Below are 12645 nucleotides of genomic sequence, written 5' to 3' on the forward strand. Positions count from 1 at the left end.
GCCTAGAACACTTACCACAGTAGGCTGGTGATGCTGGCTCCAGGGGAGTAGAAGCTGCAGATCACTTCCTGGTTTTTCTAGATTGGCAGAGACTGAGTATGCCTTTCTCGTGGGAGAGAGTGACATAGTTCTGTCACCTGGCATTTCCCAAGCCATGTTGAGTCAGTCAGCCGAGTGTGTAGTGATCCAAGCCCATGATAGCCAGGGTACCTGCTAGAAAGAGACCAAATCTCTACTAGGGGAGAGAGAAGTAGGGTGGATTGTTTTTGTTTTTGTCAGTGTTTGCCTTACTCATTTCTAAGTGCAATAAGGCAGTGTCTCAGGGACTGCACCTGTGACATCCTGACTGGATGCTTCTCTGTGGTCCTCCTGGTGTAAGGGTGGACAGATTTGGGCCCCTTGGCATGGTTAGCTCTAACCTTTCTTGACGTTCTTTTGAGACCAGGAGATGTCCTGTTACAGAAACCTTCCTCTGTACTCGTCTCCTCACCTTGTGGAGTCTTTAGGAATGCACGTGGGGCATCTTGGTTGGTGATTAGCATATCAGCTGCTAGTAGCATGGTAAAGTTGGAGAAGAGGCATTCCTAATGGAGAGAAATATAAATGTTCTCATATGAGTTCTGTATTATCTGTCAAATCATATTTGTGCTTAAAGATTTTCCTTCTTCAGTAACTAGGTTGAAGTCCAGATGTAAGTTATCTTGAGAGAAGTTGCTACTCTACAGATAGTTTATGTGGTGTGAGGGTCAAAAGATGTTTGTCTCCTTCAGCACTTCATGAGATCCATACATATCAGTCACATCGGCCTCAGCCCTGGCCTGCTCTTACCTGCCATGTGCCCTGCTATTGCCCACATTTGAAAGCATCCACATGATCCAAACTAGAATAATTTCCTGAGACCAGCCTGGATTTAGGGCTCCTGCCCACATAAACACAAAAGAGGGATGTCCCTGTCTGTTCCATCCCCGTGGGTGGTGTCGCTGCTGAGCAAGTGTTGGCTTTTAAGTATCCCCTTCCTTTACCCATCCCCCAAATTAACTAGCACTAAGAGGGCTGGTGATGAAAGGTTCACGTCTGGTGATAATTCCTGAGAGTGTGTCATGCCTCTTCAGACTGGCTGCTTCCATTACATTTCCAGGGTCTGCTTTACTCCCAGTGGGAGCAGCAGTGTCTCTGCACAAGGCCTGCTGGGGAGGGACAGTCAGGGTCACTGTTATGGGCATGTGTGTATCCTTCCACATTCTCCCTTCACAGTCCCTCCTGGGACCTCTGACTTTCTTGGGTTGGTTCTTAGTGCTACTTCTTTTACAGACTACACTTTATAGAATTGATTAGATTACCTGTTTATTTAATGTGAGTTTGTGCCTTTTTGTCTCAATCTTCCAATACAGGTATATTGGGGAAAAAAAGCAGTCTAATAAAATCCTAGACAGAGTTTTTTGGAGTCTAGCTTATTGGTGGTGTTCCTATGTCCATTTTTCAACTTAGATGTCCTTAAAACTTCTATTGATGTCTCCCCAATTTATTTACAGTAGAGGATTATGAAAAGATACAGTGGTGTTCCTGGCATTTTATGTAAATAAAGTATCCTCATCCAAAAAAGTCATTTACAATATGGATTCAGCCTGGATGTATAGTATAGCTCAGAGGTAGTATTTACCTAACAGGCATGAACAAAAGTCACATTAAAATAGTCCTTTGTCAATTCAGTTTTTTTATGCAGCAGTGTATATCTCTAGACATTTTTGCTTTTCTCTTTTACTTGACTAAGCAATGCATTCATTTATTATTCTTAATTTTAAGTCATGGACTTAAAATATTTTATTAGTTTCAGGAGAAAAACAGCAAGGCAAGCAAGCTGTAAATCTTGGCACCTGCCTGGAAGAACTTTCCCTTTTGAGCAGCCATATGGTGACATAGTTGGGTACAAAGAATGAAAAACCCAAAGCATCAGGGAAACCATGCCTGGGCTTTAGAAATAAAGAAGAAACTGGGTGGTGGTGGCGTAGGCCTTTAATCCCAGCACTTGGGAGGCTGAGGCAGGCGGATTTCTGAGTTCATGGCCAGCCTGGTCTACAGACTGAGTTCCAGGACAGCCAGGGCTACACAGAGAAACTCTGTCTCAGAAACAGATAAATAAGGAAAAAAAATTATATTTTGGAGGCTAGAGAGGTGGTTCAGCCCTTATGTACTGTTATTTTAGAGGACCTGAGTTGAATTTTTAGCACTTACATCACAATTTACAACTGCCTATAACTCCAATCCAGGGGAACCTGATGCTTCAATTCTCCACAGACACTTGGACTCACAGGCTCGTGCACGCATACACAATAAAAAATCCTTGTTTAAAGGCATAGTGCCACAGGGTTTTAATCCCAGCACTTAGATCTTTTTGTGTTTGAGGCCAGTGTGACCTAAAAAGAATACTAGACCAGGTTTGTTAATTTCTCTGCAAGTGGGCGAGATTAATGTGTACAACTGGCATGCTTAGTACCCAGAGAGGGGGAAGGGCCTGGGATCCCTTGCAATTGGAATTAGAATGGTTATGAGCCACCATGTGGGTGATGGGAACCAAACCCAACATCAGTGGACTGTAAGTGCTCTTAACGTCTGAACCTCCCCAGCCCTTTCAGTTTTATTACTGTGTTTATGGCTACAAGTAGAAGTCAGAGGACAACTTTGATTCTTTCTTCCATCCATGGATAAAGCTCAGGTGGTTACCCTTGGTAGCAGAGGTTGTCCCCTCCCCATCACAGGACAGTTTTAATGTCCTGTAACTTTAAGGTAGCCCAAACTGGACTCAAACTTGGAGTAATCATACAGTCTCAGCGGTTTTTGGAAATACATCACCACACCTGGTTCCAGAACAGATATTTAAAGTACTGGAGCTTTTGTGGGTTCTTCAGACAAGGCATCACTGAGTAGCTGGTTCTACAGGTGTGCTAGAAGGTAGAAATCACTAACTTAGCTTTCAAGCATGTTAATTTCAAGTTGTTAAAACTCCATTTCCTTGGGGGAAGTCATAACTCTAAAAACAATCTCATGCACTATCCCTCCGCCCTCAAAAATTAAGGCCCAGAGATCTAAAGGAAATAATAAATCGAAGTGTCTGGCAAAGTAAATAATCATCATGAATATACACCAAATAGCAACGACTAGTTTTTCATTCACTGATGGCTCTCTGGAATCCTAAATTTTTTTGCTTTGTATTCAGCAAAACTAGTTTCGAGTTGGGCGTGGTGGTGTAATCTCGGCTGAGGTCGGATAATCAGCTTGGTATGTATAACAAGCAGTACTTAATAGCAAGACTGTCTCAGATGAGAAAAAAAACAAAACTCCGATGACGATCACCGATTCACTTAAAAGAATGGAAGTGTTCTCTGACCCCTATGAGGGTGCCAAGGAACATGAGAAATTACTTGTAGCGTGGGCGAGGGAGGCCGAACAGACTACAGTGAGCTTCCCTATTCCGTCCACTCCCAGTTTCTAACGGTGGGTAGGCGGCTGCGAAGACCTTACGCCGCGAGACGATCGTGAACCAGCCACAGCAACTTCCGCCCGCAACGCTCCTCCCTCCCGCGCCCTCGCTCAAAGCAGGCTGGGAGTGCAGGGCCTGGGCGGCCGCGCCGACGCCGACTCTCACATCGGGGCGGGCGGTGTGGCGTCGTGGGTGGAAGACATGTAGGACCCGCCTCTCTGGGCGGTCCGCTCTGCTGTAGAGTCCCGCCTCTGTTCCCCAACCGCACCCCAAAGCACTAGACGCTTTGGATCCACCTCCTACGGAAGCCGAAGCACAGTCAGAATCCGGAAGAAAAACAATCCGGAGGGAGCAGAGCTGCTGGGATCGGAGACCAAGGGCTGCTCCGGCTCGCACTAGCTGCAGCGCGGAGACAGGAACAATGTCGGCTGTGAGTGTAAGGAGGCCGAGCGCACCGAAAGGCTTTGCACTCAGGTGAGGACCCAGGTGTAGGCCGGTCGGTACCTGGCGGTTAGCTGTCTTCAGCCTAGTCTGATTTGTGGGGCTGGGTTTCAAAACCACAGTGAGATCAAGGCTGCCCTAATTTAGATACCCAAATTCTGTCAGGCCAAGATTGAATGGGCTGTTAGAATGATTGATGCACGCTCTAAACTTGGGCTGCCGATTTGGTCACTGCAGATGCTCCCCAAGCAGGTGTCCAGTTGGTTTTTGGAGCACACAGGGTTTGACTGCTAAGGACCAACATTCGCCCCTTCAGCTGTAGATTAGAAGTTTTGTTCCTATTTTTCAGCAGTACATCATGGGGTCTTCTTGATCCTGCTGTGACCTCTAGAAATCCGAAATCAGATTTAGGTAAGATCCTTTAGCGAGGGGGAAGCCTGGTCTCATGCTTGCTCTTTTATCACGAGGAACACGGCTAATCGTCCAATTGAGCGTAAATCACGGTGCATGGATTTGCTCCTAATCATCAAAACTGAGAATTGGGATGACAAATCTCGAAGTTTATTCTTTATCCACTTAGAGTGAGTTCCTGGGAGTACAAGGAGCCATTGAGTAAAAGGGTTACCTGCCTTAATCCTCTGCTGGACAGCAGGGGGAGACTGTAAACAGACGAAATAACAGTCTCTCAGAGGGCTTGAGAAGGCGGGTTTTTTTTATTATTTTGTTTATATTCATAGGTAGAGACAGGGAGCTGATTTAAGCTAGCCAAGAAAATTTTTGTTTTGTTTTGTTTACAAGCCATGACTTAAGAATATGTATCTCTAAGAACAGAATCTGTTGAAGATATGTTTTAGAACAGCCTGCCCTCCCCTTGTGCTTGAGTGCCTTGGTATTCTTGGAACTTTATAGTCTGAGCTTCTGCTTGCTCTGTCCTGGAGACAGTCTGGGCTTCTTGGAGTGTTGCTATAGCAACACCCTCACTCAAGGCCTCTATCAGTCTTTGTTTTTCTGAACTTCTGATGGATGCCATGGTATTTAAGAGCTGCTAATTATTTCTCCTGATAGTGAGATTTGTAGAGAGCAGAGATTGGAATGTTATGCTCCAACTGATGACTTTTCCCAATAGAGAGCAGACTCTTGAGACATATTAAGAAACCTGTTACTAGGGAACTTGTGCCTAGGCTCCATGAAGGCCTTGGCAGAATTTTTTTGTGCTCCAAGGATCTGCAAGGTAGGAGTGAGGAAGGGAATATGCTGTCAACTTTGTTCTTTCTGAGTTTCTGTTGTCGTAGCTCCAAAGCATGTGGTCATGTATAGTCAAGCTCCAATTCCTTCTTGGTGCTCTTGGGAACCCATAGGTTGAGGAATAGGCATACAGAGATGCTGACTGAGCCATAGAGGATGGGTGAGTAAGGTGTATGGAGCTGGAGGAGCTAGTGGGCTAGTAGGTTCCTGTCTATCAAACTCATGATTCTTTCCTTCTGGCCAACGGCTTTTGAGCTCCCTTTGGCAGCTCTGTGCCAGGTACTGCCAGATATGGGCAACTGTAGACCTGCCTAGAAGAGCCAGCTCAAGGGAAGCGATTCCTGCCTTCTGGGCATTAAAGGGAAGGTGAAAGCTGGGTAATCCATTGCTCCTTTTCCTCTTTTCCTACTACAAGATGCAGAAATAAGCAGTACCACACAGCTTTAATCTCAGAGTTTAGAAGGCAGAAGAAGGCTGATCTACATAAGGAGTTCTAGGCCAGCCAGGGCTGCATAGTGAGACTCAGTCTCAAAAACTACCAAACAATCATGCAGACACATTTCCCGTGGTCACTGAAGTGGAAGCCCTAATCTGGAAAATTCTTAGCCTCCATTTCTCTGTGACTTAACATCCTTTCTACAGCATACATGTTGTGACATGGAATGTGGCCTCCGCAGCCCCCACTGTGGACCTCAGTGACCTATTTCAACTGAACAACCAAGAGCTGAATCTGGACATGTATATCATTGGGTAGGTTTCTGAAGAGCCCTTCACTCCCTATCCCTGTAGAGAACTGATGTAACCTGTCCTTGCTCATTTTGGAGTCTGAAGGTGAGGGGCTTTTATCCTCACTGGGTCCAGTCTTATGTTCCTTGTCTGGGGTCAGCAATGGTCAACAGCCACACAGCTAGGGAAGGGAGACCTCTTGGTCTTCAGAACCCAGGACCTGAGAGTCTGATGATATCTGTGGGAGAGGCAGTACCCTCCAGGACAGGGATGAGCCTCTGGCTTGGAATGGTCAGTTTGCAGGAAATGAATTATGGAATCATGAACCTTCTTTCTGACACTGCTTTTGAAGACCCATGGAGCAGTTTCTTCATGGATATGCTTTCCCCACTGAACTTTGTCAAGGTAAGTTAAGTTTGTGGACAGTGGCGGAGTGCGTGCCCCCCCACTGACTCCAGTTGCTTGTCTGCTGTGTCTCCCTGTCTCCCATTCAGCTAGTTGTCTATGTGATATATTCCTCTTTCTTCCACTCAGCTTTTCATGTTCTTTCCCATTCATTGAAAGGTTTAAACCTCACACTACACTTGGCTGCCTGGAACTCTTACCTGCCTCATGCTGTCCCAGTATACCTCAGTCTGAGCTAGAGCCCAGGGGTTAGCTTCACACCTAGATGTTTATGACCGTGGGAGAATTCCTACTGGAAATGCATCAGAGCTTATTAATATATAAGTGCTTATTCCTGTCCTACTCTCTGGTCTCTACTTACAGCCCAGCATGAAATCTCTTGAGTGTAGTACTTGCTGCCATTTACAGAGTGCTCACTTGGTGTTAAACATTGTAAATAAGCTCTCAGTGTGTGTTATTTTACACTCTTAACCCTTGAGATAGAAATGTTTTACAGATAAACCCAAAGCTCAGAAATCACATGGGCTCTCTGAGCTCTGAATCTAGATCTTTCAAACTTCTGACTTGTGTTCTAAACTATCATTATTTTATTGCTATGCTAGTGTATGCTAAGACTGACAGGTAATCCCAAAGCTAACCTGCTATATCACAAGGAACATGAATATCAAGTTCTGATGGGCTCAGAAGTTGGGAGAGGGGAAGACAGGAGTAGTGCAAAGTGGTTCTTAGTCTGAAGGACCAGTACACTTTGGGGACTCATTAGACCATAAGAGAATGACAGGAAGGTTTAAGGTCCCTGGGTTTTATTTCTGCCCTGTACCCACAATGTATGAAACAACTCCTAATCAGAGTCCCTAGTTCACAGCCTCTTGGAAATGCCAGAATTCTCTTTGTTCCCTTCCTAGGATGAGTTTTACTCTTCGGTATTAATTCAGTTACCTAGTTTGCACAGCAGTGCTGAAGCAAGAGCTGTAAGGTTCTGAGAAGGAGAAATGCAAGCCTTAGCTCTCCTGAGGCTACACAATGTCAGCCTCAGAACAAACTGAGAAGCCTCTTAAAACTCATTCCTTCCCAAGACTTCAAGACTCCTTGTGCCCTGACTAATTGGCAAGGGATTTGGTAGGGTGGATGGAGCCACCCACCCAGCTTAGCTCAACTTGTGTTGGGGCACAACCCGTACCAGTCATGTGACCTAAAACTGAGAGCTAGCCTAAGGTCTAGGCACATAAAGCATGAGTCTTTCCTTTCCTTAGCCAAAATGAATGGGAGAACCCTATTTATAGCCAGTTCCTTATGGGGATTTACCAGCTGTTGAGAATCCAGAGGACCCTTTTTGGTGCTCCCGTGTCTAGTCACCTCCCGCCAGTACATATAGCTCCTCCAATTTAGTTTCTTCACATTGGAACTTTCCCTGGAAGGCTCTGGCTTTTCCTCATAGCCCCACCCATTCTCCCAGTCTCATATTCCCTGCCCTCTTCCCTTACTTCCTGCCGCTCTCTCACCAAGTGGACTGGTCTGTGCCAAAGCCCAGTGGCCCAAACCTGCTATGTTAGTTAGGATTAAATGAAACTTCACTCCTGAATGTTATCTCTTTCTTGGTTTCTGTCCTGACCTTGGGATTTGGTTCCTCATAACAACCCTACCCAGATTTCTGTTGTCATAGATAGTTGTGAATAGAAAAAATAGAAAACTATAGCTCAGTAGTCGAGCACTAACACTAGGCCTATATAGGTTCAAGTCCTGTTACAAAAAAAAAAAAAAAAGAAAATTAAGAAGCCTTAGGACAGAGAGTAGGTTAGTACAGACATATGTACAACCCCAGAGGACTCAGGCTCCATTGCCTCCCTTGTTGAGTTCTGAGTTTGGGGATCTCCCTGCTTTGACTCTTTCGCAGTGCTGGAGCTGCTCTTGGACTTGGGGATCGGGTTTCATAATTCCTGGAAGGCACCAGTACAGCTCCCCACCCGGAGATTTCCTTCTTGGCCTTTGCACCTCAGGCTCCGGAAACAGCTACTGGAGTGGTAGACAGTCCAGCCCTGAGAAAGAGGGTCAGTAAGGGTGGCCTTTTCCCACTCCATCTCTGCAGCCACTAGTAGTTGGCATTTTGGCAATCCCAAAACAGTCTTCCTAGTTCCCCTGCCACCTGGAATCTCAGTCCTACATCAGCAAGCTAGGCACAGTGGTTCCTGACAGCTGGGGGAAAGCTTAAGCCTTTCCATGGGTGTCAGCGACCTTCCCCAGCTCTGGAGCTCTGTCCTCAGTACTTACTTCCGTGCCATGTACATCGCCTTCATGGACATTCAGCCACAGGGTCTGAAGTTATTTATTTATTTATTTATTTGCAGCTATGTCTCCTGTTTCACAGACTGGCCCAAACTCCTTATCCTCCTGCCTCTACCTGAGTGCTAGGATTATAGGCGTATGCCATCATGCCTAACTTTCTAGTTACAACACACACATACTTCGTTTTCATGGTACTGTTTCATTGAGTTAGGACATGTATAGAAAAGTATTCAGATGCTTACCCAGTGTAGAGCTCTGAAATTGGTCCTCAGCATCAGGGATGGGGGGCAGTAAGTGCAGAGTCAATGAATTCTTGTATAGATTCAGAACAGCACCCAAAAAGTGTCTCTCTTGTTCTTGCTTATGTTGAAGAGTCTCTAAGCCAAAGTGGGTATGGGAGCACACATACCTGTAATCCCAGCACTCGAGAGACTGAGGCAGGAGGATTGGCAGTTAAAGATCTACCTAGGACATCTAACAAGAGCCTGTATCAAAAAGGAGAGTAGGGTGGAGAGACGGCTTAGTGGGTTAGGAGTTCAGATCCCAGCACCCACAACTAAGGACTACCATGGAGTGGACAGAGGAGGATCAGTAGGCTTGCTGGTTACCAGCCTAGCTCCAGGGTCAGTGAGGGACCCTGTTCCAAAGGACTAAGGTGGAAATCGATAGAGCGGGATACCTAGTAACCCTCCACAATGTTCACCTGCACACAGATATACACTGAACCAAAAAAATAATATCTTCACAGTATGTATGGCGTACTGTTATCCTGCTTCACCGATGAGAAATGAGGCTAAAAGATGTGGAAGTCTACAGGGCTCTTAGGGCAGCATGAGTGAGTGGAGCAGCTCCATGGCCATAGACTGGCTGGGAGGGGAGTGCCTTTCTAGTGGCGAGCTACCGGGAAGCCTCTTCCCTTTCCTCCATCCCAGGACCATAAGCAGAAACTGAAACTGCAGCCCTGGAATGCACTGTTTGCAGTTCAGAGTAAAAAAGGAAAAGGCTAAAACTGGGCTCCATAGACTTTTGGGCAGGGCTTTTTTATGTGGTTCCAAACTCTTAAAAGTCCCTAGTTGCCAGGCGGTGGTGGTGCATGCCTTTAATCCCAGCACTTGGGAGGCAGAGGCAGGTGGATTGCTGAGTTGGAGGCTAGCCTGGTTTACAGAGTGAGTTCCAGAATAGCCAGGGCTATACAGAGAAACCCTGTCTTGAAAAACCAAAAAAAAAAAAAAAAAAAAAAAAAAAAAAAAAAAAAAAAAAAAGTCCCTAGGAACTTTTGGGTTTAGTAGGGATGCAACTGGCCTTTGCACTTTAATAAATGACCTTTGCCCTCTGATGCAGATCTCTCAAGTCCGTATGCAGGGGCTTCTCTTACTGGTCTTTGCCAAGTATCAGCATTTGCCCTTCATCCAGATCATCTCTACAAAATCCACCCCTACTGGCCTCTACGGGTACTGGGTAAGGATCGAGCTCTCGTCTGAGACTTGAGCTAACAAGGGATGGATGCTTTGGAGCTAAGCAAAACAGGGGAAGTTAACAGAGTCTGCGTATTCTGTGTAGCCTAGGACCCTGCATACCCACCCCCATAACCCACCCCATACCCTGCCATCCCAGCAGGGCCTGGATATTCCTGAGATCCTAGATTTGGGTATTGAGCTTTGTACATGGAAGAATTAGCTGGGAAGCTCTGTGTCTATGGCTGAAATCCTAGGGGAGGTAAGACTGCCTCTCTTCAGACCCAGGATGGGGAAAGAGGGGTGTATATACAATCCAGAGTCTCTCCCCACCCTTCTTCCTGCCTTTTCGACCAGGGGAACAAAGGGGGAGTCAACATCTGCCTGAAGCTTTATGGCTACTATGTCAGCATCGTCAATTGCCACCTGCCTCCCCATATGTACAACAATGACCAGCGTCTGGAGCACTTTGACCGAATCTTGGAGAGTCTGACTTTTGAAGGAAATGATGTCCCCAACATCCTGGACCATGAGTGAGCCTGAAGCTGCAAACTGCCATCCTTGCCCTCCCCCATGCAAGCCCAGGCTAGCATTGATTGAGTCTACTCTCCCACCAGTCAGTAGTGCTCCATCTCCTAGCCCCTTTCCTGATGTCCCCTTCTGCTGTACCACCCAGCTTTGCCTGCCTGATGTCTACCTTCCTCTGGCCTCTCTGTCCTTCCTAGAAACCCTGGACAGTTATAAACATCCCAGGTCATCCCTTGTGGTTCCTGAGTTTCACCCAGGGCTGTTTATTAGCTTATCCTGGTGGCCAACTTGGGAGCAGAAGGCTAGAGCCTTCCCTGTTTGCCATGTGCTCATCTGGGAAGGTCCTTTAATTTAAACAATAGCACTGAGGCCAAGGACTGTCCTATTGGACCTAAGCATGCCCTGGCCTCCATCTGCTGCTCTTCTAGAGTCCTAGAGCCTTGCTTCCCATCTGCCCCCTCAGCTTTTTCCTCCTCAGCAGCTCTTGTGCTCAACAGGCCTGTGCCTCTTCACTGACCTCATCACAAACCCTCAGGCTGCCCTCCTTTTTTTCCTGAAGCCTCATTCTGTGGTTTGGAGACATGAACTTTCGAATTGAGGACTTTGGGTTGCTCTTTGTTCAGGAGAGTATAACAAGGAAGTGCTACAGAGAGCTGTGGGAGAAAGATCAGGTATTAAGTGAGCAGAGGGTCTGGGGTATGTGAGTGTGTGTGTGTGTGTATGTGTGTGTGTCTATGTGTGTGTGTGTGTGTGTAATCCGAACCTATTATGGAGATCTGGGAAATGTTCAGAGAGCAGCAGTGCTCAGATTGTCTGGGATCTGTTTCCTTTGTCCATAGCTATATTGTTAGTACTGATCTTTACCTAGAGAAACCATTGCCATGGTCAAGAACAGGGAGCCAGGCTGGGCATACCTGCTAACACCTGTAATCTTAGCACTTGGGAGACTGAAGCAGGAGGTTTGTTTTGATTTTGATGTCACCTTGGCTACATTAGTTCCAGCCAAATCTAAGCTACACTGTGAAATCCTAGCATCCCCCTAAAAAAAAGGCAGGGAGAGGGCAGGGGGATCCAGCTGAGCTTTGGCCGCCTGTTTATATCTCTGTTGCCTCTCCTGTCCCGAGCCTGGTTACCTCTTGGATGAGAATCTGCTGCCCCTTTGTGGGCTTTGGCTTTCCTATCTCCTCTGACACAAGCTTCCTAGTAACCTTCATACAGTGGGAACTCAAAGCCTGCTCTCTACAGAGGAAAGATAGCAGAGAAAATGTGAGGCAGCTGCTTCCCCTGCTCCTGTAAAGTCCCATTTTCAGAAGATGTGGGGACTGTTGGAGCAATGACAGAAAAGGGGGTGGGCTGACCTACTGAGTCAGGACTGAGGAGATGGGGACTGTGTCTGTATCTACAGCTCTTCATTGCCAAGAAACATGACCAGCTGCTCCGGGAGTTCCAGGAAGGCCCACTGCTCTTTCCACCCACCTACAAGTTTGACAGGCACTCCAACAACTATGACACCAGGTGAGGAGGACATTGGTGCCTAGGAGACTCTGGAAGTCTTACTATACTGGCCAACCCTAGTAGCAGGGTGGTGTAGGGCATGCTACAGAATAGAAATGTTAGAGAGGCAGGAGTGGATCCAGCCATCACCTCTCCGGAGTAGAACCTACTGGCCCTTTCTTAGGCACTGGCTACAGGAGCTTTCCAGACTGTCTGAGAGAGGAGGGAAAGCTGGTATCAGCAAGAATGGAAAATAGATGAGGTTATTGAAGGAGAGGATATAGGAAAGGGCAGGGGGCAGCCCTGACTTAAGAGGGAAGACACCAAAGCATTCTGGGAACCCTTACCTCTACTTCTCAAGGCCTTCTAGACCTCATACAAGGGTGCAGAAAGGTTACCTAAGATAGTTCAAAGTTCCCCTGCTGCAAACTCAGAGTGAGTCAACTACTGTGTTAGGAGGTGAGAAATCCTGGGAAACCGGACATGGTTTTGTACAGCTGCAATCCTTGTTTTGGGGAGGTGCAGGCAAAGCCACCCTTCACTACACAGCAAGTTCAAAGCCAACCAGGGCTACATGAAACCCTGTCTTTA

At 46.7% G+C, this 12645-nt stretch overlaps 1 protein-coding gene and 1 long non-coding RNA gene across 8 annotated transcripts in view; one reads left to right on the forward strand and one right to left on the reverse strand.

The window, feature by feature from the left end:
- Positions 1-3756, reverse strand: part of LOC116079240 — a 34348-nt gene extending 30592 nt beyond the window's left edge. For 3 of the 4 annotated variants that reach the window (XR_004113834.1, XR_004113837.1, XR_004113836.1), the window contains exons 1-3: positions 3420-3756; positions 491-584; positions 16-213 (exon numbers count right to left, since the gene is read on the reverse strand). This is a non-coding gene — a long non-coding RNA (uncharacterized LOC116079240). The remainder of the gene's footprint in view (positions 1-15; positions 214-490; positions 585-3419) is intronic. The other variant, XR_004113835.1, reaches the window with a different exon arrangement.
- Positions 3757-3771: 15 nt separating this feature from the next.
- Inpp5k (inositol polyphosphate-5-phosphatase K) overlaps positions 3772-12645 on the forward strand; it is a 19145-nt gene continuing 10271 nt past the window's right edge. Inside the window, exons 1-7 of one of the 4 annotated variants that reach the window (XM_031355120.1) lie at positions 3772-3952; positions 5807-5914; positions 6187-6295; positions 9920-10036; positions 10390-10565; positions 11120-11231; positions 11966-12075. In XM_031355120.1, coding sequence (XP_031210980.1) covers positions 3900-3952; positions 5807-5914; positions 6187-6295; positions 9920-10036; positions 10390-10565; positions 11120-11231; positions 11966-12075 — 785 coding nt within the window. In that variant the 5' untranslated portion in view covers positions 3772-3899. Of the gene's footprint in view, positions 3953-4311; positions 4331-5131; positions 5151-5806; positions 5915-6186; positions 6296-9919; positions 10037-10389; positions 10566-11119; positions 11232-11965; positions 12076-12645 lie in introns of those variants that run through there. The other 3 variants (XM_031355121.1, XM_031355122.1, XM_031355123.1) reach the window with 3 other exon arrangements.

This window comes from Mastomys coucha, unplaced genomic scaffold (assembly GCF_008632895.1).
Source record: "Mastomys coucha isolate ucsf_1 unplaced genomic scaffold, UCSF_Mcou_1 pScaffold5, whole genome shotgun sequence".
Classification (NCBI taxonomy): Eukaryota; Metazoa; Chordata; class Mammalia; order Rodentia; family Muridae; genus Mastomys; species Mastomys coucha.